At 39.8% G+C, this 27002-nt stretch overlaps 1 protein-coding gene across 4 annotated transcripts in view; it reads left to right on the top strand.

Moving 5' to 3' along the window:
• Window positions 1–18635, top strand: part of GLCCI1 (glucocorticoid induced 1) — a 54323-nt gene extending 35688 nt beyond the window's left edge. For 2 of the 4 annotated variants that reach the window (XM_042043146.1, XM_042043145.1), the window contains 5 exons: window positions 702–815; window positions 2732–2884; window positions 8826–9036; window positions 14603–14723; window positions 15788–18635. In XM_042043146.1, the coding sequence (XP_041899080.1) occupies window positions 702–815; window positions 2732–2884; window positions 8826–9036; window positions 14603–14723; window positions 15788–16136 (948 nt within the window). In that variant the 3' untranslated portion in view covers window positions 16137–18635. Of the gene's footprint in view, window positions 1–698; window positions 816–2731; window positions 2885–8825; window positions 9037–14602; window positions 14724–14849; window positions 14963–15787 lie in introns of all 4 variants that reach the window. The other 2 variants (XR_006018523.1, XM_042043144.1) reach the window with 2 other exon arrangements.
• Window positions 18636–27002: the final 8367 nt, after the last annotated feature.

Here is a 27002-nt window from a genome sequence, read left to right as displayed (position 1 = left end):
AGTTTCCCAGGAGGGATAAATAAGTAGAGGAATCCCCAAATGAAATTCTTAGGTTTCTTGTTAAGGAGCAGGTCAAATGGATAATGGCTTTAGTTGCATTTGACATTTAAAATATGTAACTTTTGATTAGACATCTTTGCAGCAGACAGTAGGAAAGATAATTCCATCTGCCTGAAGGAATTTGTGATAATTTTGCCTGCAGGGAAGTGCTATTGAATGTATTAAATAAGTACTCAAAGATGAGCAGTGCATTTTGATTGCCAGTTGTTTGTGAAGGCTCTTTACTTTTATGATGAATTACCACTAAAAAATTATGGTTTGGTTTAAGATCAAACAAATTAAACTGTAGGCTTCAAAGTCCCCAGTTTAAACCAGTTAGAGGTTAGAAAATGCTACAAATTGTCATTCTGACTCCTTTTATTTGCATCAGATATTACAGTGCTTGTGTGTAAATGAGGAAATTCACTAAATAAATTAAGCCTGTTGTTGTGTTTAGGTTGGCGAATAGGGCAGATACTTTGGAGTATCTGATAAGCAGAAAGAAGCTTTAATGCTCATACTTTAAGGAAAGGCAATCCCATACGCCTATAAAATCCTCCAAAGAGTATTTAAAATGTCCATGGTTCACTTGATACGTGAAGATTTGAGCAGTTACCCATTCGAGAACTCATTCTCACTTGACCTGAACTTCTCTCCAGCAGATTGCCAAACTGAGGCAGCAGCTTCAGCGCAGTAAGCAGAGCAGTCGTCACAACAAAGAGAAGGAACGTCAGTCACCTCTCCATGGCAACCATATAGCAATCAGTCAGACTCAGGTAAGTGGGTAGCTCCTTGTATTAACAGCCTCCCACCTTACCAGGGTTGGCTGAATAGCCTGCTGAGCGTTCCCATCTGTCTTGTGTTCTCTTATGTGGTACACTGAAATGCTTAAGTCTGATACACTGTACCTTCACTGGAGTTTATCTGATGGTCATCATGTAATAAAAGAAGGGTTGCACCAGGATAACAGACTTCCAGGGATACATACTTGCTTCCAAGACTAATCTTTTGTGGTAAACTTTCAAAGCTCCTGTGGAGGGTATTTGCTTACAAGTTTTGCAACCTAATTTTATCTGGGCTAGTTAAAAAATAAAAATAGAAAATAAAGAAAAAGAAAGTACCAAAGCAGGGTGCAGTGGAGGATGCCCAAAGCAGTCATGATCTAGTCATTACAACGTGTCAGCAAAATTGCAACCCACATTACAGTTCTGAAGCTCAGGTGAGGTTCAGTCAATGCCTTCACAGACCTTAAGCCACTTGTAGAAAGCATTTAATCATGGCTTATTTGGGAGTGCAGATATTTGAGTCCTGATTACATTTCACCTATAGTAGTTGATCCTTAACTTGGAGTGCCTGTTACTAACAGGCCACTCTTTGAACGTCTGAAATGTTGGTTCTATCATGGTATTTCCTGAGTACCTTTTTAGCTACCGGGTGTTCTATAAAGCAGTTAGTTACAGCAGCTGGTTGAACTGTAATGGCTGATTCCTTACATTCCTTCTGTGGGGGTAAAATCTTGTGGTCAAAACCTAATGCAGTGAAGACAATAGGAATTTCATACTTTTTCCTGAACCTGTTATGCCTTTATAACAAAGGGTCCTGCAACATTTTGCATAGAAAAGCATTTTGCTTTACATCTCAGAGTAAGCTGTTGCAAGTACCTATGCCATTATAGTCACATACCAAACAGTCTTTGACACAGATTGAAACCCACCTAGGACACATGCTGTGAAGAAACATTCTTTAGTACTTGGAGCTCACTTTGTCATTGCTCATGTGACATTTAGATTTCTCAGGAAGGTGTTCTCTGATAGAGCCGTTCTGCAGGCATTGTGTTTTGGCAGTCAGAGAACGGCTTGCAAATGACTTGCACCTTGGGAGCTGCACGTTGTGCAAGATTCACTTGATAAGAACTCAAAAAAAATGTTTACGTTTTGTCTTAAGCATCCTGTGATTCTGTGAGTAGGAGGAGAACACGTTGATTGACATGCGAACACGGTTCATGGCTGTCAGTGTAGCTGCTGCCAAGGTGAAGCTTTTAAGGTTGACTGTGCGAGATGTATGTGCATTCTTGTGAGTGTTTCCTGTTGGTAACAGAGCTCCACTCGACAGGCTTTTCTGAAAGCCATTTTTTTACTTACATGCTTTTGTCTTAAACTCAAGATGATTTCTCTTAAGACCTTTGACATAGAGTTCTGAGAAGCTATAAGCTAATGAAATTAAAGGTTCAGAATGAATGTTTTAATTTTCATTCGCTAAAGCCAACCAAAAGAGAGTAAAAGTGCATTAAGTGAATATTTCAGTTGAGTCATTAAGCTTTAGGAATGTTATGGAATGCCTTTTGGATCCCAGTTAAAACATTAGCATCAGGGCCCCACACGCTCGCCGTCCCCCTGCAGTGTAAACTGTAGTCTGTGCCTCTGGAAAGTACATACACCTGTCTGCTTACTACCAAGTGAAGTCATAGAATGCTTTGATTATACAACTCTTCTTTGAGTTAAGTAGAGATGATACATTGGGTTTTTATTTATGCAGGCATTTGTTTTTATTTAAATTCACTAAGTAAAGATGATCTTCTGGATGGCAAAATTAATACACAGCATCTTACTTAGTAATGTTTTTAGTTTTGGTCTCAGACTTGTGCCTTTATTCTGTTTTCCATCTTTAAATCATGTTACTGTCTACCTTCTAGGCTTGTATTTCCAGATCAGTCCCTATGCCACTGTCAAACATTTCAGTGCCAAAATCAACTGCTTCACGTGTGCCGTGTAATGTAGAAGGAATAAGCCCTGAACTGGAAAAAGTATTCATTAAGGACAACAGTGGAAAAGAAGAAGTATCCAAGGTAAGCGTATAGTAACATGTTTATGGTTGTTATCTCTTTGTAATCTATAAGCACCGGGAAAACCTTCCTCTTGAGGAACCTTCCTTGTGGCTGAAATTACAAATAATTTTCTTCAAAGAACTGTTTGAAAACTTTGTTTCAATGTTTTAGCATGGTGGGGTTTTTTTGTTGTTGTTGTTGTTGTTGTTGTTTTTCTTTTTTATTTTTAAAGGGCTTTTGGCCAGACCTACTTTGTTTAGAATGCCCTTTCTGTAGAGAACTTGAAAATTTTTGTGACAAATACAAGTGTTTGAACATTCAGACACTTCAGGCTGCAGTAATAAGTAATAAGAGATCAGGAGGTTGCTATATTTGCTTTGTTTTGCACTCTTTTTCTTGAGCAAGATGTAGGTTCCCAGTGCTATGCTCTCTTTTTCGGTTTTAATGCTTTTTTTCTCCATAAACTGAATGTGGACCATTTTATTTCCATGAAACCTCTGTAGTCTGTCATGGAAGATCTCTGTGTGGGAAATAGTGACAAATGGGGCAGCTTTGCTTTGGAGCCATTGAACTTGTCATTGAAGAGTTTAGTGCTTGGATGACACTTAAAATGTGGAATTCTTGCTTTACAGCCACTGTTTCCTAAACACCCAGTGAAAATTTTCTGCTGTGGAGTAAAGTACTCCACCGTTTTTTCTAATCTTCTCCAAGGTGTAGGTGCTTTTCTCATGAATGGTCATGTAATAGCAATTCAGTGTACGAGTCAAGCTATAAAACTTCAGTCAGAGGTTTAAGATTCTGAAAGCTTGTATTTGCAGTTCTTCATGTCATTAGTAAACTTTAAAAGTTTGGGAGTAGTCTTGGCTTCTCCAGACACCTAGTTGTGTGGAAAAAGCAGTCTTAACAATGAAATACTGTAGTAGTTAGTTGTACACTAAGTTTTCTTTCCTAAGGCTGTCTTATCCCTTTAGAAGAGGTGTGTATTATAATGGGAATAAGGAAAAAAAAAAATCAAACATGTAAACTGAAAGCCCAGCTCAATAAGCCTTGTTGCAGCATCTCCAAAGTGAGTACAAAAAGGTGTGTATTGTAGTGCCACCACTGATGTTGCTATGGCTAGGGTTTTAATCTCCTACAGTTGGAGGATATTTCATTTATCTGTCAGACAAATCATCCTTGTAAATGTTGTCCTTGGGTTTTAACAGCTTATTGCTTGGGATGCAGAGCTCTCCTGCATATGTTACTGAATGTACTGACTCTGATCCAGCAAAACAGTTAAGCACATACTTAAGTGCATTGTTGGATTTGGGCCAGAGGTGCTCAGCAGTTTATGCAACCAAGGCAATAGTGAACCCTTCCTCTAAACATTCAGCTGGCGAGAGCTTCAGACACAAAAGAAAGTCATAAATCAGACATTGCCCTTGAAGTCAAGTCCATCTTTGTGGGCAGAGGGTTGTTTCCTGCTATGTAACTGTTAATTTCTGTGAAGTCTGGTCTTGTGGGACCTGTAGTGGGACTCCTAGCACTGTCTTTGAGATTACTAGATCTCAGTTTGCTTATGGAAGATCATAACAAGATCATAATTTACTCAATCTTACTGCTGGTGAATTTTCTCCTAATAAACAACTTAGCTGTGTTTTAGCCTGGAGGAGTTGGGGCAGCTAGGTTAAGCGTTAGGAATTACTGAACAAAAGATAAATCGTAGGAAACCAAACTTCACTGGTTTCACTGCTAGTGAGCCTGTTTGTTTTCCTTTGAATTTTCTGCCATTCTTTCTTGCTGTAACATTTTGTATTTTTAGAAACTGTTTTAAAAGCACAGTCAAAGATAGTTTGTTGCTTTGGAATACGTCTTCTGTCCTTACTCATTCTGACTTAATTCTGTTGCTTCTTCGAGACCTTTTTTTTGTTTTAACATCTTAATGATTCAAATTGTAGTTATAAAAGTAAAAAAACCCCACCACTATTGTGCTGTCCTGTTATTTTTGTGTTTCATAAAGATAATTGATGATTAGTAATGTCTTTGTGTCATTACCTTTTAAAAATCCAATTGACTATAAAGTTAAGAGGATTGCAGAGTGGTCAAAATATTAAAAAAATTTCATTCTTTGCAGTTTAGCTATAGATGTATTTTTTCACATAATTCATCTTTCTTAGTTAGCTGAAGGTGTTTTCTTTTTGCTCTCATAAAAATAAGTTGTCCTTATTGAGTCACTTCAATCACCTCTTTCTCCTCAAATTTATTAATAAACTCTTAATTCATGTTCTAATGCTTAAATTATAAATGTTTAATTTATTCAAAATTCTTGGATATATTTTGCTTCCTTTTTTTATAACCTGCTGATTAACTCTGACAAGGTGTGATGGTGTGTCTCTGTTCTCACCATAACTTTTAAGACGGAATCAGCTTTTTTTGAAGTTGTTGCAGGCTTTTGTCCTTGTCCCATTGTGGCTCCACAACACAGACGTTGGAGACTGAGGTACAATAAGATGATGGACTTTCTGTAGGGATTAAGGGATAAGAGGAGTTCCCGCTTATGGAACACAAGAGTGAAAATCGCGAAAAGTGCCCTGTAGCAGAACACGGAAGTGTTCATAGGCCTCCTGTTAGGAAAAACAGTCTACTGGAACTATCAAGTATACAGAAGTAATTAGAAATAAAGACATTTTGATGGACTGTCACACAATGTAAGTAAACTGATTACTGTGTTCCTTGTTTGATTTTTAATGCTGCTGGAAGGAGATGGCAAGGTGGTTTTGTGTACCCATCTGGAAACTTAATCCTGTAATAAAAGGACTTTTTATTTTGCACAGATGCAGAGGATCCTCACTTAAATCTTCATAGCCTTCATCTGAAAACTGTTTTTCCCAAGTGTTCCTTCCTAGGATACCTTATGGTTTTTGCACTTGCACCTCATTTGATGCACTGATGCCAGCAGGAAGAAGCACTTACCTATGTTGGCCTTGGTGTTCCAGTCTAGAGGAAAGTTTTTAAATCAATAGCATTGAATGCTTTGCTCTCAAGGAGTTGCCTCCCAGATAGATGTACAGCTTGTGAGGAGACTCCCATCAGTAGTATTTTTACAGACTGGTAGCATTCCTGATTCTCCTAAGTAGAACATTGTTGGGGTTTTTTCCAGCAAAAAGATCAATACTGAAAACAGATAGGTGAACGTTAACAGTATGTTGAGAAATGCATGCTTGCTGTCAAATGGAGCATTTTCATACCTTTGCAGGGAGATGAGAGCAGTATGTAACTGTGTCCAAGAACACACATCCCATAGGGATGGACAGGTGTCCTGTCAGAATGCATTTGGCATAAGGGAAATAAATGACTGGACATACTTGCAAAAAACCCCTCAAGAAATAGTGTATAGAATGCAGTAATTTCTTGTTGTTTTCCATGCATTGGGCATTATGGAAACTAATAGCAGCTGTACCAAGTTAGTTACCCTCTTTCTTATGTTGTAAGGTTGTGAGAACTTCAGTTTTAGAAGAGTTTGGGCATGACTCATGAAAAGTAACTTCAGAAGTGTTTTTTTATGTTGATCAGGTTTGATACATAAAGTTTTTGACAAGCAAAATACTTTTAGTTGGTATTTTCATGGAGATTTTTGCACTTGTCAGCATTAAGGGAAAGATAAATACAAAAGCACAGTAATCTGAGATATTAACTGGCATTTTCTATGCCTTAAAAGTTACTGCACTTGGAAAGTATGATAAATATTTAGCTTTTTCTGCTTTTGTGTATCTTTAGATATGTGTGTAAAAATATGGATTATTTTTGTACCTCAGGCTTTATTTCAGAGGAGATTGAAATATGTGATTTGGGATATACTTCCTGACTAGCTGAGACTACATTGTTCATCCAGGTGTGGAAGAACATCTGTGTTATCCTGAAGTCTTTAATTATGTGATCACTTACTGTTTTTTTTCCCTCCCTGGAATCCTTGTTTTACCTGTTACATAGACCATAGTGTATGCCCTTAATGAGCAGCTGTTGGGTGTTTTTCTTTTCTCCTCCTTAGCTTTGTGTCCTCATGCTTACTGTTACACCTTGCTTTGAAGTCAGAAATCTGAATTTTTTCCTGAGATTTTGCGTCTTTTTAATAGGAGTATGTCTGAAATTTTGTTCACTTTACATCACAGTTATGTGAGAAGAAAGACACTACTTACACTTTATGGATGGGGAAACAAATCCATCAGGGTTCTGTAGTGTCGTTCTTCAGGTAACTCAGGATGTTGTATTCCATTTTAGGAGTTCAGGGTGTAGTCTCCTTCTGGATCTCTTAATGCAGAATACTTTTACAGATCACACCTGTATAAACTGGGCATCCAGAAGAGATACAGTAAAAGGCAGAGGTTGGTTCAGTTGATTCCCTGACATCCCACAGAATTTTTGTGGCAGAGAGAGAAATAAGAATGCTGTTTTGCATCACAGTTTTTTTGTTGGTTTTTGTTTTTGTTTTGTTTTTTTATGTGTTTTTTTTTTTCTTTGTTGGTTTGGTTATGATAATTATGAGACTGTTTTCTTTCACAGCTTCAGTCTTGTTTTTTCTCTCTCTTCTTTGTGTGTAACAAACGCTACAGTGCTGCAGGTCTGTCTTGTGCATTGAATGAGTCAGGGCCTGTTGGGGGTGGTGGGAATAGAACGTGCAGTCGTGTTGTAACGCATATGCAATGTGAACTGAGCTGTTGGAACAGACCACACAGCTGTGCCCAAACCTTACAGCATTTGATGGAGCAACTGTAATGTTCTCTTTATAGTGTGTTTCTTTGCTCTTACTTGAAATATGAAATGGTATTAACTGGAAGGCTCATAAGAAGAAAATTATCTTCCTGCTCTGCTATGTCTGCCTCTCTGTGTAATATGTGGTGGTTTTCTGGATAGACTGTTGCTGAAAAGGGGAGAATGTGATACTCAGCCAATAGGTGTCATGTCCTCATTGCTAGCAAAAGCGTTGGGTTGAATTTTAGGCTCTGGAACAAGCTGTTACAGTTTTGGAATATATGGGGAAGAGAGGTAATAAAATAAAAATGTTCTCTTGAAGTGAGAAGGAAAAAGACATTAATTTTTTTGTAGCTAGAACATTTAAACTGTTCTCTATGGTTTGGACACAGTTCTTCCTGAAGTGAGAATAAAAATTGTTTAAATCTTGCAGGCAATTTTCCCCCTTCGCTTCTAAGCAAGACACTAATTCCCATTTGATTTCTTACATTTAAAGGAGCACTGTCTTTATTAAAAAAGCTAATTTTCCACTGGGAAGGACAAGTAAGTAGAGCGTGCCAATCTACTGCTGTGAACATGTCTATGCAGTATGTTGCAGAATGGGATGCAGGATCTCTCTGGCCAGTGCCAGCTAGGCTGATACGGGCAGGCAGAGCTTGCTAGCTTTGGTTCAAGACAAAGCCTGTGAGCCTTGTTACAAGCCTGTGTGTGCATCTTCTGTAGAAGGATGGAATGTAGGGGTGTGCTAAAGAATTACAACTTAGTAGCAAAACTCGGATGGTTTCCTTTTATGATTGGTTGTTATGGCAATAGTATGCCATTGTATTTGACATTTTCTACTTTCCCTTTTATCCAAATGTGATCTCTGTCAGGGTACTTGTTTTTCTTTTTTAATAACAGTGACCTTTATTGAAAACTGTAGTACTAAGTATGATTAGAGAGGGAGGTTTGCTTTTTTAAACTGTCATAAAAACCATAAAAACATAGCACTGGCATGTGTTGAAGTGTGGATGTTAACTGCATTGGAACATGTGCACATTGCCCCAGTACTCAGCGTAATTAATGTATGTTGTGTCCATTGTACACTGCATTATTTTCTTGTGTGAGATCTTCTATTCTTTAAAAAATGCCTTGTTTGTTCTTCTTAAGGCCTCCACTTATGACTGCTACAGGCTGACCTTGCTTGTGAGTTTGATCTTTTCTCTGTAACTTGAGTTGCTTGTTTCTCTTGCAGCCTTTGGATATCCCTGACGGTCGAAGGGCCCCGTTACCTGCTCACTATCGTAGTAGTAGTACCCGAAGCATTGACACTCAGACTCCGTCTGTCCAGGAGCGCAGCAGCAGCTGCAGCAGTCACTCACCATGTGTCTCTCCCTTTTGCCCTCCTGAATCTCAGGATGGGAGTCCCTGTTCAACAGAAGATTTACTCTATGACCGTGATAAAGGTGAGAGTAGAATGGCCTGCCTTTACCTATGGGAGGCATGTGATGTCCTGCTTTTACAACTACCTTCATTTTACTCATTACATCAGTTTTTGTTTTTGTTTGATGGCTGTGGAGGGATTGAGGATTTATCTGAAAATTGGTTTTGTTTGTTTACATATCTTTTTCCCTCTTGTTTGTGAAACTTCACAAACATCTTCCATAAATACGTCAGAGGAGCACAGCAAACAGTTAATTATTTATGAAGATTCTAATGTGAAGAATTCAGACTGTAACATGTTGACATTTAAGAAAGGTTTCAGGAAGGTTTGTGGTAGACTGTATATTTACCATAGGTGAGTTGCTTGCTGTTCAAAATGGTGATGAAGTTTTGGACTGCTTTTAAAAGTACTCTGCTTCTGAACTCTTACATTCCACCTGAAGCTATTTGGTGAGGAGTTCAGATACCTGTTTGAACAACCTGATGGAGAGTAATTACTTCTCTGTGTATGCTGCATAACAGCTCAAAAATTCTGAATAATTTATGTGTTTATCAATATCCTGCTTTTTTTTTTTAAGTCTGTAAAATGTTGTTTGGTTCTATAGTGGGAGTACAACTGGAATTTCAGTAATTAGGAGTTACTGACAGGCTATGGAGTATGGGAATGTAGGCACCAGTGTGAAAAAGACTGCGGCTTTTTTTTGACAACAGTTTGCTAATAAAATTACCCTTGTGCTTCTGGTCAGCTAGCTGAAACGTGGACTTCAGTATGGAGGATGTAGGATTTGAGTAAATCATGCAAACTAAGAGGAGTAAGTTTCACAGAGGAAATGAAAACTTCTAAGATTCAGCATATGTTTACTAATAAGCTAAAGATAGTATTTTGAGGTTATAGGTAAGGTTAAGCTTTTTTCTGTAAATACTATCTGTTTGTTAATTGTTAAGGTAATTTGGGAATAGGATTGGGGAAGTCAGCAGGAGAAATACTAGCTTTTCTTGATTTCTGAAAAGTATTTTTTTCCCATCTTGGATTTAAAAGGAAGTAGTGGAAAACAAATCCATCTGCCCAAATCCTGAACTGGGGGTGGGTTAAGTTAACCACATTAAAGTAAAAGTCTTAAGTCAACATGATAGTTGGCTGTGCTCCAAAAATAACAGTGGTATTAGCTTACCCCCACCATACTCCTCTTAGACTACGCATGTGAATTTTAATATGTTGTCAAGACTGATTCACTATAGAAACATCCACTAAAGTATTAGCACACAAAAAGCCATCTTGACAGGTAAATTGGTTCATATATGTCTTGATAACAAATATAAGTTAAAAAGCAAGGAAATGAATAATTCCTTTTGCAGTTAGTACTTTGTTATCACAGTAATGGGAATTTTCAGCAGTACATTTATTGGCAGTAGCGAGTGAAGACAGTTTGAAATAGTGCATCTAGCCTTTTTAATGCTTTTCAAGGCTTTTTATCTCCTGCCTTGCATTTTTTGAACAGCTGAATGGAGTGAAATTTATGAGTAGATACTTATTTGTGGATTTTGGTTTTAAGACTGGCTTTAATGCTAGGCTTGTATCAAAAGTCTTCTCCAGTAGTAGTGTGTAGGTGATGGTGATAAACAGCCAGTTTTTTAAGTCATCATGATGGCATTTTAAAATCAGTTTAAGTAAGGAATGTAATACTGTGCATATGAAAAATGAAAGTTTGAACTGCTCATCACAACTTAATTCTTTAAGGGCAAGATTAAAAACTAGGAAAATATGTAGCAGTTTTCCAAGAGAAGGTAATTTGTTCAGAGGTTATAAAAACATAGTCAGAAAGGTGCTTTTTACTTCTAGATCATCCAGATAGTACAGGCCAGTTGTTCTGAATGTTACTCAAAATCATTAAATTGTAGATAAATGAGCAGTATAGGTAGAAATACCAGAGAACAACAAGTTATGAGGGACAATTTATTACATTTGTTGTGGATGTTACCTGCTCTGTACAATAAAAACTTGGGAAGGTTTCCACACCTTCATTTTAAAGGCTTTTGTGATGCTAGAGGAAAACCATCATCAGTTTTTTGTGAGGCCTGTTAAGTTCGGAAAAATGTATTGTGTAACCAAATGTAGATGTTTTAACTATGTTTTCTTGTTACTTTTCTCAATGCTTGGTTTTCCTCTTGATGGGAATAACTTGGATTTACCATTAAAAAGAGGAATTATCAGCATTATTAATGATTCCGGGGTGTGTTGCTGAATAAGAAAGGAAGGTTAGTTTGACTGAGAGACATAAGCAGTGAGAGGAGCCCATGATCCGTACAGACACAGCACTGCTTTACATTCCTAAAGCATCTTTTACTTTTTGTGCAAAGCTGTGCTTTGGCTTGAGGCCCTCACAGCTGTCCTTTGGACTCTATCAGCTGTTGGGTTTATCTTTTTGCAAGAAGCTGTTAAATAATTGAATTTTTCAAAAGCAAGTGAAAGCTAATTTTCAGGAAAGGCCCACAATATTGCTCTGAACACAGTATTGATTAGAGCAGACAAGGAAGGGTTGGGAAAGAAGGTATTTTCATGGCACCTGGCTTTATGATTTTATGTTAAAACCACTGGTTTCACTAGATCTGTTTTGTGATGCTCTGGTCCACGAAACTGTAATTCAGAGCCCTACATAGCATTCTCGGCAGCTGTGACAGAGGTGAAATTCAAAGGCATCCGAATGTATAAGCAAATGAAATTTGAGGGGTGTTTTTTGGACAAACAGAGATGGTATACCCTGTTTTTCAGGGATTTTGATTTAGGTGCCTTTACAAAGCATTTAGTAGTCCCACTGTTGCTAGCAGGCTCTTACAAGTAACATGTTCATGAAGATGAACTGAAGATACTTGTTAAATTCTGGGCATCTGATTCGTAGCTTTTTAAAGGGAGGTTGTTAGTGAAGTCTTTGGATAGTCTTATTATGTGTTTTTGAACATATCAGAACAAATCCCAAGGCTCACTGGCAAATTTTTGTTTAAGTATTGTCACTCAAAAAACTGTTCTACGGATTCTTTTTTAGTTAGCCTCTTTAGTTGTTCTAATGTGTGCAAGCTGTAATTTCTGGTATTGAGGTTAAAAAGGTATTTTTAGTGTTTTAATGACAATCTTAAAATGTCTTCTAGATAACAGAATATATCTGTTTTAAGTATGTGTTCAGAAATTTCGTGTGATAAGGCTCCATATTGTCTGCTGTGCATTTGTGGCAGCAAAACTGCCCAAAGATTCCATGGTCACTGTGAGCGGGGCGGAATGGGGCGGGTGGGCTGGGACACGCCGGCAGGGCGCCCCCTGCTGGTGGGACGTGAGGGCTCGGCCTTGGGGCCTGAGAGAGCAACAACAGCACAAATCAAACACTCGCACAACACTCGAGATTTGCTGCGTCTGTGTCGTCGGGGATTAGTGATGGGATAGATTAGCACTGCAGAGCTTACAGGATACACAGGTGGAGACTGTCTTAAGCTGTGAATTCCACTTCTTGCCGCTTGTGGCCTGTGTTCCCAGCCCCTTCTGCTCTCGCCCAACACCCGGCCTGTACGTGCGGGTCTGCTCACAGCCACACGTGTTCTTCAAATAGTGCGTGCTGTGCGTTTGGTCAGAACGAAAGTCTAACAACTCGTAGGCTTTAAAAGCAGGGAGGGTAAAGAGAGATACTTGTTTAGCAGCTGCCCTACATAGAAAGTTTCAGCCAGACAGGGCTAACTAAACCAAAACCTTGTCTGAAAGCTGAACTGGCTAGTAGACAAGATTTAGAATCTTCCAAGAACTGACTTAACTTTGAATTCTGTTTGATTCTTCCCTTGAATGTACTGCCATGGTTTTCCACTATTTGGTGAAATGAACAGTAGTACATTCTATGTCTCTAATTTTTTAAATAGAAACTTGGATCTTCAGTTTTAAATATTAGAAGGAGGAAACAAACTGTCTGGATTCTGTTAATGATTTCTGTGTTTGGAATGAGCAGTGTGGGCCAACAGTGGAAAGCTGCCAACAGGACCATCATGCTCCCAACTTGGCAAATATCTGTATCGTTTCTAAGCACTTTCTGCCTTAGTAGTTAACACCAAAAATTCTGTAAATAGAAGTTCTGTATTCACTCCACAGCAGGAAAGAGCTGAATAATCAATATGCTACTGAGGTTCACTTCAACTTACTTTTTTCCTCATATCTTTCATAATAAGTCTTCAAAGGGAAATGTGACATTTGAGTTGATTTGTTTCTTGTTGTAAGAGGAAGCAGAAATGTTTCAAAACAGCTAATACTAGCCTTTGTATTGGAGTCATGGTAATATAAAAGTTTGTGTAGTTACTCTTTGCAAGCTGTTAAAGACAAATCTGTCCACTTGTGTGAGGTTAGATCACAGTGCTTGAAGCTTGGGTAGCTGAAAGGCGGCACACATGCACAACAGCAAAGTAAACAAAGGTTATAAACTTGAGTTAAAAATAAGGTACCCCACATTAGTGGAAAGATTCCAAAAGAGCTAAAGCAAGAGCAGCTGTTTCTCTCCAAGTAAGGTGTATTTGTAAGTTGGGTCCCCTTTAATTTTAATATTTCATTTTTTAATTGTAATCCTAAGCAGGGCATAGGGAACCACTAATACAACCCTGGGAGAGATGTTGCTCTTTGAAAAGGTAGAAGCCACTGCAGAAAGCTAATTTTCTGTGGATAGCTATTTCTGTACCTACTTTATTTCCTTAATGCATTCACTGTGATGTTGCTAGCATGACTGCTTAAAGGGAACCCTTTCATAGACTTAATATTTCAAACTTTTGTGCTGCTGTCATTACTGGACTTGAGCCTTCTCTCATACTTTCTGAGAAGTACCAACAAATCTGCCCATTGCCTTTTGTCTTAGATCTTCACACCTTTAATTCTACGTGTGTCTGGTTACAATACACACATACAGCTGGAGTTACGAAGAATACCTGTATCATATAGCTAGTAGTGATGAGAGAATTAAACTGCAGAAGTTTTATTCTGGATACTAAAGCAACTTCACAACTGTGAAGCAAGTAAGATAAGACATTGTAATGATGAGGTAGCAGTACCTGTGTCACAAACTTGTTTTATTACAGCTTCTGAGCTGTTCACGAGACTAATAAGGTCAACATTCCAGTGAAGAATTATGTTTTAAAATAAGACACAAGGTGTATATGCACATTTTTAATAACACTGTTTATACAGTGAGAAGGCATTTTCTCATTACCACTCATAATTCTTCTGCATGTATTAGGCATATTACCTTGTTCATTTATGGTTTTTGAACTACATAATAAAGAATGTATTTGTTTCCAGGATCACAGCTCTGCTTTGTTCCGATTGCAGTGTTCTGGATAAAAATATCCTCCTGTTACGTGTTGTTATGCGATAGATTGCTGCTGCACCGAAGCTGTTATTCAGAAGAAATGTGCTATACAAGGGTGTTAGAAGTAGCCTGCAATAAAGGAAACGCTGTGGTAGAAGCAAACCAGCGTAGTGGCTAAATTGTGAAAAAGGCGTCTTGTTTGGAAATCGAATTTAATTAAAAAGCACTCTCAATCTCTAGTAATATAACTGCTTTAAATTTTCAGACAGTGGGAGTAGCTCACCGTTGCCCAAGTATGCCTCATCTCCCAAACCAAACAACAGCTACATGTTCAAACGAGAGCCCCCAGAGGGATGTGAGCGAGTGAAGGTCTTTGAGGAAATGTCGTAAGTAATGCCTTTTATATCAGCTGGTATCTGCAAAGCAGTAAACCTGTTTACTGAGCCTATTCAACTGCAGATGAATAAACTATTCCAGCTGATGGGTTTTTCAGGAGCAAACTATTCTTATAGTTTGTGCAGAAGAGAAGTTGAAGTGTTTACATTGGTGTGAAGAGAAAATGGAGTCTTTTACCTCTTTTTGTGCACTTATAAAAGGCAACAAAAATCCAAGCAGGAAAGATAAGGTACATTAATTTCCTAAGCATTTATTTAAACCTCTTTCCATGTATTTTTTATAACATTTTAAATTTTCATGGCTTAAACAGAAACTCTCCTTGTCATAATTACCAGTTTCAAGCATAGGTTGCATTTTGATATGTATTAAACATATAAAATGGAATGAAAGATATGTAAAACATTTGTAGATGGTAGTATGCTTATGGCATAGACTTGGCTCAATATTTTTGCTGAGCAAGAAATTGGAAGTTAAACTCTTGGACATCATGTCTTTTTTCCCTAGACCCAGCAGTTATTTGAGCACAGCACATGCTGTTGAGGTTGCATGCTAAGCTCCTGTGGATGAAAGAATTAAGGAGGGGACGTTTCTTGCTCTAACAACATTCGTTGCCTGCTGGGTGGTGAGGGGAGCAATGTTGGGTTGTGGAAAAAGCCTCCAGACAAATGATGGAATATGGGAAAGGAGAGGTCTTTTTATGGAGGTCCTCAAAGGGATTTAAAATGACTGAATATGTTGTTGCTGCATTGCCTATGAAAGAAAAATTTGTGCCATTCGAAATTCACTGCGGCATTTTTCGTGTGCATATGTAGTGCAGATTTTTTGTGCTGGAAATTGCATGTTTGTCCAGTAATTACCAAGTCATTTTTTGTGATGGTACTATTTTTAATGCTGTGGATCAGTTAGCTGACTACCAATATGGAAGATGTTTGCCCCTCTGTCCAATTAATCCCATTCCTTGTCATTCACATTTTAGCAATGTGTAGAACCACAAAGTTCATGATGTGAAAAACATCTCAGCTGGCCAGATACATAATCTTTTTTCTCGTTGTAGGTCTCGTCAGCCTGTCTCAGCCCCTCTCTTTTCATGTCCTGACAAAAACAAGGTTAATTTCATCCCAACCGGATCAGCTTTCTGTCCTGTAAAACTTCTGGGCCCCCTCCTTCCCGCTTCAGACCTGACGCTGAAGAACTCTCCAAACTCTGGTCAAAGCACAGGTTTGAGCACCCTGACTGTTGAGCAGCTTTCATCCCGGGTCTCTTTCTCATCTCTGTCAGATGACACCAGCACAATGGACTCCCCAGAGATCCCGGTACAGCAACCGTCCCAGCAGCAGCAGCCGCTTTTGCAAGAAATTCAGACTGAAGACCATTCCTCTCCTCAGAGCTACATGCTAATCTAGAGCAAGGTGGAGCAGGCCTCTGCCCTGAGACAAGGAGTGAGGAGATCCTAGTTCAGATACATCTGCATGAGGTGGCAACCTTTCAGAACACCACGGAATACTTAGCAGCATTCAAAAAAATATCTCAACACTGTTCTTGGCAGGGACAGAATCCATATTCAGCATTTTTTGGTGAGAAAGCAGTAATGCCTGCAGAATTCATATATCATTAAGCGTTTTAAGTGGAGACTATGCATTTCATAGTACGTTTGACCAGATTAGTACTGTGTCCTGTGTTCTGTTTCAAATTCTACAGTATAAATAAGCTCTCTCTATATATAAAAAAATGTTGCCTGTCTGAATAGAAAATGTCTTGCTGTGTTGTGTCCTATGGAAAATACTGTACTTCAGAATTATGTTTACAATTGATCCAGGTGTTTATGTTTCTAACTTCTGTAATACACACAATGCAAAAAAAAAAAAAAAAAAAAAAAATGGCCACAGCAGTTGCACAGTGCCCACCCTATGGCCTAGCTTCAGGTACTTCTCTTGAAGTGTAAACTCAGGTAACTTGGAATGTATATCATATTGGAATATAAAATATTTTACAGCTACAAAGCTAAAGAGGGAACATCACTCTTTTGCCTTTCCTTGTTTTATGCATTAATATTTCCTCATTACATTCCACTTTCTTGGAATAAGTGCATTCAGATCCAGGTGAATGATGACCCTGGACATGGGTGAACATGAGGAGAACCAGCAAATCTGTGATGTATATCACTTTGTCATGTGCTTACAAGTAAAACAACTGTTGCATTTACTGTCATTTCAATAGATGTAAAATTGTGGCATTTAAAGGTTTCAGGTGTTGCTCAGTTAATGACTGTTAAACTGTTGCAAATAAAGTGTTCAGTACTAGGCTGTACATGAGAAACATTCCACATTGTGTGTGAGAGGATTTTGAAAGACAAGAATGTTTTTGTTAAAGGACAGAAATTCTTTCAGGTTTCACAGGGGGCGATTGGGGATTTCCTCTCAAGGTTTTTGTTGGCAGTTAAGGATGTGAAATGCTACTGTTACCGTCTAAAAGTCAAATTAATGTTTAGTTTCTCTTTTGGAAATGTTCGTTCATTTGCTGGTTGGAAATAGGTTTTCAGATTTTGTTGAGCAGTGTTAGAAGAGCAGCATTTTATTTATGTAGTGAGTAATTGTGTTTGGGTGAAAGTCCAGAAGTAGCAAGTGGGTGTTCTAAGAGGGGTGGGGAAAACAATAGTTTTAAGTTCATGTTACTTAAAGCTTCTCCCATAACTTTCAGTTACTTGTGTGTGTAAAAGTGTGCTTTCCCCCCTCCTTAAGTGTGAATAAAAGAAAAATCCATGTAAAATAATCCTGGTTTTGCAGGCTGGACACTTTCTCAAAACAGTACATGGCAAGATTGGGTTTGTGGTGCTCTTCTATTGTACTGGAAAAAGAGGAGCATTGCTTTCAGAGATAATTTTCTGTGATACAAAGAGGACCCCAAAGGCAAAATAAACTCGGTGTTCTTGCTCCATTGCTTTCAGCTCATTGGAACTCTGTTTATGCTGTCTACTCCTAAGAGAATAAGGTTCACCTTTTCCAGGAATTGAAGAGATTAGTAGCCTGCAGCTACTAGGAGCATTTAAACTTGCTCTTCTATGTTTTTTTCTGCTTTTGGAGATGAGATTGGAGGGGGGTGAGAGTGAGCCACCCCTCACCACTAGTGAGGTGAGAGGGGGGTGAGAGTGAGCCACTACTCACTAGATATGTGCTTTTTATGGAAATAAAGCATTGCTTCCTTTTTATTACTGAGTTTTTGTTAACGCTGTCTTACAAGGTGGAATTTGCAGCCTATAAAACATCCACTGTTTTTTGACTCCCCTTGCAGAAAATGTAGAAGGAGAGAGGTCTGTCTCTAACCATTTTCATGTGAAAAAGCTTCGTGAAACACAACAGCCATCTTTAACCCTACTAATCTCAGGCCTAGGTGAAAACACTATATATTTTATAGACTGAAGATAAAGGGCAGAAAATACTCATGATGTAAGTATCAATTCCTTTTAATATTTTTCTTTCTAGACTAACATTGCAGTATGATGACCTTTTTATGCTCTGGTTATGTCCAGATAAGAAATTATAGTCTCAGTTATTGGTGTTAGGTTTCCAGGGGATATGATGAGTGGTTTTTAGGTCAGTGCTGAACTCTGTACAATATTGGCAATGCCATTACATGTTCTTTATATTTTTTCCATGAGAAACTAAATATTAATTAAAATGCACATTTGTTCTTAGCAGAATTGAAGGTTTTGAACCAAATGTGTTAAAGCTAATGCTTTGCCATGTAAATTTCCCAGCAGTTGTTTATCTCAATTGTATTCTACATCCAGCTGTAGAAATTTGTCAAATATTGTTTAAAGTTTTGTACATAGTTGTACTGTTATTTCTAGCCACTGTGCTGAACAGTATTCAAGTTATCACACAATATTGCTTTACACAAGGAAATGTGTGGCTTTTGTTTTGTATTTTTTTCGGTATAGAAGTTCCTGTGTCTTATTTAAATAAAAATTATAGTTAAAAAAAAAAAAAAAAAGTGGTGGGGACAACACACAAAAGCAGTGGTTCATTTATTTGTTTTGGAAACTCTGCATGAAACACCATAGGAGGAGATTAAATTTTAGTATTGTTCCAAATTTACATCTAGAATAATGCCAACCACGTATGACTAGTGTGCTATGTCTTCTACAACAAGATAATCTCTTATCTATTGATTTTTGCATAATGCTGTACTCAGAAGCAGGGAAAAACCCTAAAAATAGCTGAATGCTTAAATATGCTTTAAATAGCATACTCTGTTTCTACATAGCACAGGAAAAATACTAGTTATGAGTTATTTGAAACGATGTATCTGCTGCTGTGTATGTGGTATGGCTAATTTCAAATTATCTGTTGAAAATGATGAAAGCCATTAGATGTTTCACTATGTGAAACTAAGCTAAACCCCTAAAGGATGTGGTATAAATCTACTGACAGTCTTGGTTTCATGTTGTTTTGTATGACTCAAATGATTGTCATTTGACTTGAGGAATAATTCTTTCCAGATGGGGGTGAGGGGGAAGGAGGAAGAAAGAAGGATAATATTTAAATCCATGTAAATCCTCCAAAGTCAGTGTTTACTGAAGAGCACTATGGCAATAACCATCAAGAATGGATTAATGTTTATGGTCATCAGTCAGTGGAAATTTTTTCGGCATCCCAAAGATTGCAAGGTTTCTATGTGACTATGTTAAAAACATCAGCTGGAACTTAACTAAAACTCCTGTGCAGGGTCAGGAGTTGGACTTCAATGACCCTCGTTGGGTCCCTTCCAGCTCAGGATATTCTGTGGTTCTGTGATCATACCCTGCTACGAGAGTGCTTGGTGTCCTTCAGTGAGAAGTGGTGTCATTTCAGCCATTTCATCCTAAGCTTGAAGCGGTTCCTAGGAGTAGCTTTGTGACCATCCTGTCCTCTAAATGGATTTGGCTGCAGCAGTTTCGGGCTGTCCTTGAGTGGGAGTTTTCTCAGGAAGTACTTTGACAAAGGTGTGTTGCTGTGCAGAGATGAGCTGCAGTTTGTGTCACAGGGAACTCGTAAGTATCCTCATGAACCTAGGCCTTGCCTGCTTAGTCACATTTTGGTTTTTTTCCCACGTGAGCCACACTTGGTGTGCTCTGTTTAACTCACTGCCTTTGTCTTCCCCAAAGCCAAAACAAGGAGTCTGAAAAGCACTGAGAGTAGAGAGCTAATGAAATAATTTTGCCTTGAGTCTCTCTTTTGTGAATAAAAGATCTTGACTTGAACATACATACATTTTCTAGTAATTCATGGCTCTGGAAGTGAACACATCAGAGACTGGAGGACTCTCTAAGGGGAGCCCTTGGCTGTATATGCTGGGGTAGGGGACAAAAGATAGTGAGTGAACCTGCTTCTTACAGGAAACAGTGCTGTCAGGGAAGTGATTTCTGGCTTCCTGACAAATTAGCTCTTGGGAAGGGGCAGATACTAGCACAAGGATAGAGCCTCAGTATCTTCACACTATAAGCATAAGGAGTAACACAAACGAGAAATTGTGATTTCAGCCAACATCTCTAATCCATTCAGTTGCAAGGAAACACCATCGAGGCTTAGCAAACCAGCTCCTGGCCTTGCTCCAGGGTAACGGATTGGGACCTTCAGACATTACTTGAGGTACAACCCAAGCAGTTTGGAGATAACAGATAATTAGTAGAAGTTAGTCAATTACTGTTGTAAAACAGCCTGCCTTGCTGTGTAAAATACAGCCATGAAAACAGATTTGAAGCTACTCAGTTGGGAGGAAATAACTGAAGTCCACGTTATGTATATGTCCAGAACCTAAATGCAAGGAAAAAGTGAATTAAAGCTGGGAAAGTACACACATTACACACACAGTCATCCAAACTTGGTACTTGGTTGAAGGAAGTTGTTTGATCAAAGACTGACATGCAGTTAAATTGTGTGTATCTTGTTTCTGTTTTCATTAGTGTAACCAGTCCTGGAAAACTCTTGTTTGGGAGAGACTGTAAAAGGCTCAGGGAAGAGCTATAGGAATAAAGTACTGGAAAAACCAGAAGGCGGCTGTGTGGGAGCTCAACATGATTAACTTGATGGTTGAAGAGTGACTTAATTTCAGTTAGTAAATACCTACACATGGGAAATAATTACTAATGAGCTTTAAATTTAGCAGACATGGAATACTAAAGCAGTAAGAAAATGAAGGTAGATAAATTCACATTAAAAATGTGGATTTGTTTTAGCACTAAGTGTAATTAATTAATGGGCCAAGATGCAAGGAAGGATTTTTGCCAAGTATTGATATGTTTAAAGTGAGATGGTTTTACAAAGAAAGTGCTCAAATAAGGTTTTTATAAGCCTTACTAACTTCTGATTATTTGGGGCATTTTACATTTCAGTTGATGGTAGAGGTGGAATTTTTTAACTACCTTAAGCATTCTTGCCTCACTAAAGAAGCAGGTGCTGCAATATTTTCAACTAGGGTGTTAACACATCTTTTAAACTGTCTGGAATAGGTCTCTGGAAAGTTCTGGTTTGTCAGACATGAATGAATCTCCAGTAAAGCAGAGGTAGTTGAGTAGCTTTATTAGTTATTTTGATTCTGGCACCTCCCCTATAGCACCATAATTATGGAGAGGTGGTAAGAAACTGGAGAGTAGGTGTTGTCTTTCTGTAGTGCAGCAAGTCACAGAAATAACTCAATTACTCAAGTGGGGCTGAGAGGAAAACACTAATTGAGGAGGTAGGGAGTTTCCTCAGTAAAGGCCACATTGGAAGTGAGTGAACATGTAAGTTAAACTGCAAATTCAATTGGTAACAAGAAAGAAGAGCAATTAGATGAAGCTGGATAGAGAGGTGACCCCATTTTTAAGAACAAGTTGAAATTTTATCTCAGGTTGTAAGAAGTTCTGATGGGAAATTTTTAGGCTGCCATGATGTGTAGCCTGGAAAGCTCAAAGAGGAGCTGGAAGCCTGCGAGACGAGAAGGTCGTGTAATCTCTTCCCCCTATTGAATTAGAGACTGAGCTTCATAACAAAGCACAGTTAGGTTAATACTTGTGCCTGTAGAAAAGTAAGGGGGGGTGTGTGTGAGCTTTATTTTTGTGTGGTTAAACTTCTCAGTGATTTGTGCAGCTGTTGGTTGAAAACAGGGTTTGCTCAGGGCAATAGTAATACCCATGGTTATCTATTTCTTGCACCTTTGTTCAACTTCTCCAAATAAGTAGTAAGTAAATAGCATCATCTAAATCCCAGACTGCCAGGCATAAGTCATGTTAACTAAAACCAGGTGTCCACCTGCTTTCCGCAGGTGAGATCTGAGTGCTCTCGAGATCTTTATGGACAGAGGTTCTTTCTCCAAAGAGGAGAAAGCTGAAAGAAACTAGACTCCCTGTTAAGGTTTGGTGCCAAAAGGCTGGGTGATGCAATTACTCCCTTTCTGAGTTTTATTTGGGTAAGAATTTCTAGTCATGCCTTATCTCTGTGATAGAGGTTTCTCAGAGGGCAGCAGCCTCCCTTTCCATAAAGTTGGTGCTATCCTTGGGCTTCTTACATAGGGAAGTAAGAACTCATTCTTATGAAAGATTTTAAAAGGGTGTTGCCTTTGGAAACTAAATACTATTTTTAGGAAGTGGGAAGGGGTGGGGGGGAAGCGCTTAAATCTGCTTTTGTGATTCCTTTGGATTCTAATTCATTGTACATCCTGAGAATGCTGAGAATCATTCATTTTGATGTCAGTTGCTGAAAACACAGGAGGCTTTAGATGCAGCTTTCCGTCTCTATGACAGTACAGAGATAGTACCATACTACAGACTTTCACTGCATGGTTATATTTTGGGTTGGGCATGTAGGTGTATTTTAAGGATCGTCACTTCATTCAGGGGCTCTTGTTCATGAAATGAGTTTGGGTACAATGGTGGGTCTGATTTTGATTCTAGTGAAGAATTCCAAGGAGATAGTTTAGACACCTTCTGAATTGAGTACCTAAGAAATCTGTTCTCTTCTAGGGAGGATTTTCTGGTTTTTCTCTTCTGCAGGGGAGTACTAAACCTTTGGGGTAGAGGAGTGATGAAGATGGGAGCAGTAGGTCTTGCACTTTCTAAGCAATGGGAAAGCAAAGGCAGCCTAGGCCCCTGATTTGGAGGGTAACCTTGTATGTCTGTATTTATACGTACAGGATGTTCCTCAGGTTAGGAAGACAGTGGATGCCTTAATACTCCAGAGGAGTATTAGCCTGGATAAATGTCATTTGTTCTCTAAAGCAGGCCATCTGTAGATTGCAATCTGTCCCTTTGGTGGCGTCCTGGCTGAAAGGCTGTTGAATTCTGCTCTGCATCATGACTTGATGTTGTATTTAGTGAGAAAATATACCTCCAGACTGGACAACAAACTGGTGCCTCTGTCTGGCCCAGGGGCTTCATGGCACTGGCTCTGTCCTGTGGGTGCAGGTCTGCCAGAGCAGGAGCTCTTGTCCCTCTCTCAGCTTTCACCGTTGTGGAAGTTTCCATTTTCCAACATGGTCTGCGCAGGCTCTGCTGGTCCCTCCTGTATGGGAGTCTCCTTTCCACCATCTCTGATGATGGGGAGATGCTGTCTCCGTGTTGCAAACCAACAGGAAAAACCTGCAACCCTGGACTCCTGCAGCTGTTGGGAGTTATGGCAGCACAGTGGTGCACACGTTTGTACACTGGGGACAGGAACATCATTACCTAACTCATGGTAAGACTGGCCCCAAGCTGTTTGATGTTGTGGGTCAGGTGTTTTTTGTGGTGTTTTTTTTTTTTTCTTATATGCCCTGGTGCACAAACTTAAGCACCTTGATAGAGATTTTGACATTGCTGATGGTGTATATATTGGATTAATCTTCCCTGGAGAAAGGCACTTGTTTCACTTTGGCAGTTGACCCTTGCAGAAAGGAACTTGGTTTGTCTTGGTGATGCTACACAACAGGACTTATAAAAGCATCTTCTTGTATTTTAAAACACTTTCCTTTTTTCACTTGGATAACAGCCGTTAAAGAAAACAATATTATGTACCACAACCTCAATTAAGCCCTGCATTAAATACTTCACGTGTTTATGGGGAACAGAGATGAAAGCCAAACCACTTACAGACAAGCTGCACTGTTCATTAAAAACCACCCCAGGACAGACAGTTCAATCTGCTCCTCCAAATCTCAAGTAGGAAAATGACCATTATGTATTTTTAGTGTTTTTTCAATTGCATTTAATATTTGCTAACAGGATGGGCTGATCAAATGGATGGGGGCAAGAGGAGGGTCTGTAAAGCAGTGTCAGTGCAGCCTTTCTTCCTGAATGCCTCTGTTTGCTTTTTAATCTAATTTCCTTTTATGTTTTGTTTTGGCAACATTCCCATGGCTTAAACTGCAAGCAGTGAGATGGACCTGCACACTCTGAGGTCTAGCCAAGCTTTGAAGCACATCAGTAGTAACTTATGAAGGTTGCAAAGGCCGGTGAAGCCTAGAGGTCTCCTGCCTCCAAGGAGACCTGGGTCACTTCCTTTAAAAATGAAAGCAAAAGTTGCAAAGTGCTCAGTGCTGCAGGGGGAGGGAAGGTTAAGAATTAACAAAAGGAAGGCTTTGTTCAGGTAAGGCTTCTTGTAATCATTTCCCTACATGAAGAGCAGCCGTGGCTGTGAGTATCTTGCATGCGAGCTTGGCTGTGGTTTGGTGACAAGCAGAGGTGACCACAGGTCTTGCCTGAGGGCTGTCGTAGTGCTGCTGGCGTCTCGCCACTGCGCAGCCTCACGCCCATCTGTGGCCTCTGCTGCCTCAAACATGTTATTTTTTTATCTTTTGCGGGGGAGGGTGGAAAGTTTTCAGCCAGATCAGTACCACTGCCTGCTCTTTTCCAGCTGGAAATGACCTGCTATGACAGTGGTGGCCCATGTTTAGATGGGTTTGGGATGCTCACAACCCTGGGCTGTGGGCAGGCTGCTGTGACTTCAGAGCACAGACTGGCCTTTTGGGGGAAGAGACTTGAATCGCTCCAGTGCGTCTGGCCCTTGCAACCATGGCTGTTGTCTCCAAAACCAGGGAAAACTTTGCAGGAAGGGCTGGATCAGCCCAAGACCCAGCTGAACCACAGATCAGAAAAGTCCCCCACAGGGCTTGTCTCATTCTTTGTGTTGTCTTCTAAAAATCTTTCTGACAACCTGCAGCTCTCTGGTGTCAGGCTTTGGTGTTCTGTTCTGAAGCTCTGGTACTCAAGTTCAAGGTAGAGATGATCATGGGAGGACCACACAGACTGCCAAACCAGTCCAGAGAAAGCAGCAGCTCTAACAGCAAAGTGGCCCGTGATTTCAATTCCTGTGTTTTATGTGTCAAGGGTTTATTCTGAGGATTGTACCTGGAATAATAGGAGTTTGGATTTTTTCCTTGTCGCATCCTGCTCCTGTTACATTCAGCATATTTGTTTCCTGCAGGCACCTGTTATCCATCCATCTAGATGGAGAGAAGGTTGGATGATTTAGTTGTGTAGCACTTTTAAAGTTGTTTTTCACCTCATTCCAGCCTGTTGATGAAGCAAGCGTATGGCTTCCAGCACCTGTCCTGGGGCCTTTCCTACTGCCATAATAGCTGTGGAAGTCCAAAATAAAAGAAACACTCTGCAGAGTAAGTTTCTGGGATAGAGGAAAGACTTTTGTTTAAAGAGAAGACTGGCTGTAACTTCCTTAACAGCTTAGGTAGGTCTGCTCTCTTCTAAAATTGATTATCTACGTTTTTCCCTCATTTTTGAGTATTCCTTATCCCATTAAGATTCTAACAGCAACCAGTGTAAATAGCTGGCAGGTAGTGTCAGCCAGGCTTCCACCTCCAAGCTACAGCATGCTTCTCTCAATTTAAATTTTGTAATTTTTTGCAAGCAGCCAAAACTTCAAACCCACTATGGATTAATTACAAGGCTGGGCACAGCAAGCTTTGGCTATGGTAGAACAGAGTTAAAAGCTGATGCAGCTGCTGGGAGCTGAACACTGCTGCCTGGCAAACAGCGGCCTCCTCACTTGGTCACGGACTCGCAGAATGGTTTGGGTTGGCAGGGACCTCTAAAGGTCTTCTAGTCCAACCCCTCTGCCATGGACATTTTTTTTTTGAGATCAGGTTCTTTGTAGTCCCATTGAACATTTCCAGGGATGGGGCATCTCTCACTTCCCTGGCCAAACAGTTCCAATGTCTCACTACAAAAAATTTCTTTCTTACGTGCAATCTTACACTCTTTCTGCTAAAAACCTGCCTCTTGTCCTTAGGCCTCGATAAAGTCTCTCTCAGTCTTTCTTACAAATGGTATATATTGAAAAGAAAGCCCCCCAGTAAAGTCTCCCCCCAGAGACTTCTGGACCACAGGCTGAACAAGCCCAGCTCTCCCAGCCTTTCTTCATAGGAGAGGTGCTCCAGCCCTCTTGACTGGTTTACTGGCCCTCCTCTGGACCCACTCCAGCAGGAAGAGCTCCTGTGCTGGAAAGTACCTTGTCTGACTTAAGGAGAGGGCTATACTGGTTTGTAATTAGTCAGTGAGGGGAAAGCCAATTTTATGCTTGGGAGAGCACTGTTAATGAATAGCCAGGTAATGGTCTGATTGACTGCAAGGCCAGACCACCTCGGCGCTGGAGGCTGGATGGTTACCCAAGGCCAGACTTGCTGGACCTGCAGGGCCTGTTTGGCCACGGTGCCCTTGTTTACTGTCACAGGAGAGGCTCTGTGTGTGTGCACTCTGTGTGTGTGCACTGTGCTGGGCTGAGCACACGCAGAGGAAGGATGGCAGCTCCAGCAGCTCCGTTGTGCTTGGTTGGCCAATGAGGTGCTAGACCATCTCAGCATTTCTGCTCCTCAGCTGAGGCAACACCTCTGCTGCTTGGCTGTTGGCAAGCCTGCTGCTTGCTCTGCTTCCTGCCTCCCCCATATGGTGGCTTGTTTAAAAATAAGACATTTACAAGGAGCAGAAGTCGTAAAAGTAGGCTAACCAGAGGGGAATTTGCAATAACTGCTTTGAAGGGAGCTTGAAGAAGTGAGGAGAGACCCAATACCAGCAGTGGCACCTTTACCATGTTAATTCTTGCTGCTGCTCTGAAATCTGATCATCTTAGCATGATGAGATCCAAGCATCTTGAGCACTGAGAGAAGACAGGAGTGCCCTTCCTCTGCTCTGGGGCTATTCCACCCCACATACTCTGAACAGCAAAACTGGACTACACCCACCATTCATTCGCTGGCGGTGCTCATTCAGTATCCCCTGGCACTCACAGTGGGATGTGATGGAAGGTGGCACATAGCAGCTGATG

The sequence above is a fragment of the Corvus kubaryi genome, unplaced genomic scaffold, assembly GCF_017639235.1.
Source record: "Corvus kubaryi isolate FWS band 111438036 unplaced genomic scaffold, C.kubaryi_AGA036_p1.0 37398, whole genome shotgun sequence".
Taxonomy (NCBI): domain Eukaryota; kingdom Metazoa; phylum Chordata; class Aves; order Passeriformes; family Corvidae; genus Corvus; species Corvus kubaryi.
Note: the sequence above shows the minus strand (reverse complement) of the source record. Positions and strands in the feature narration are given on the sequence as shown.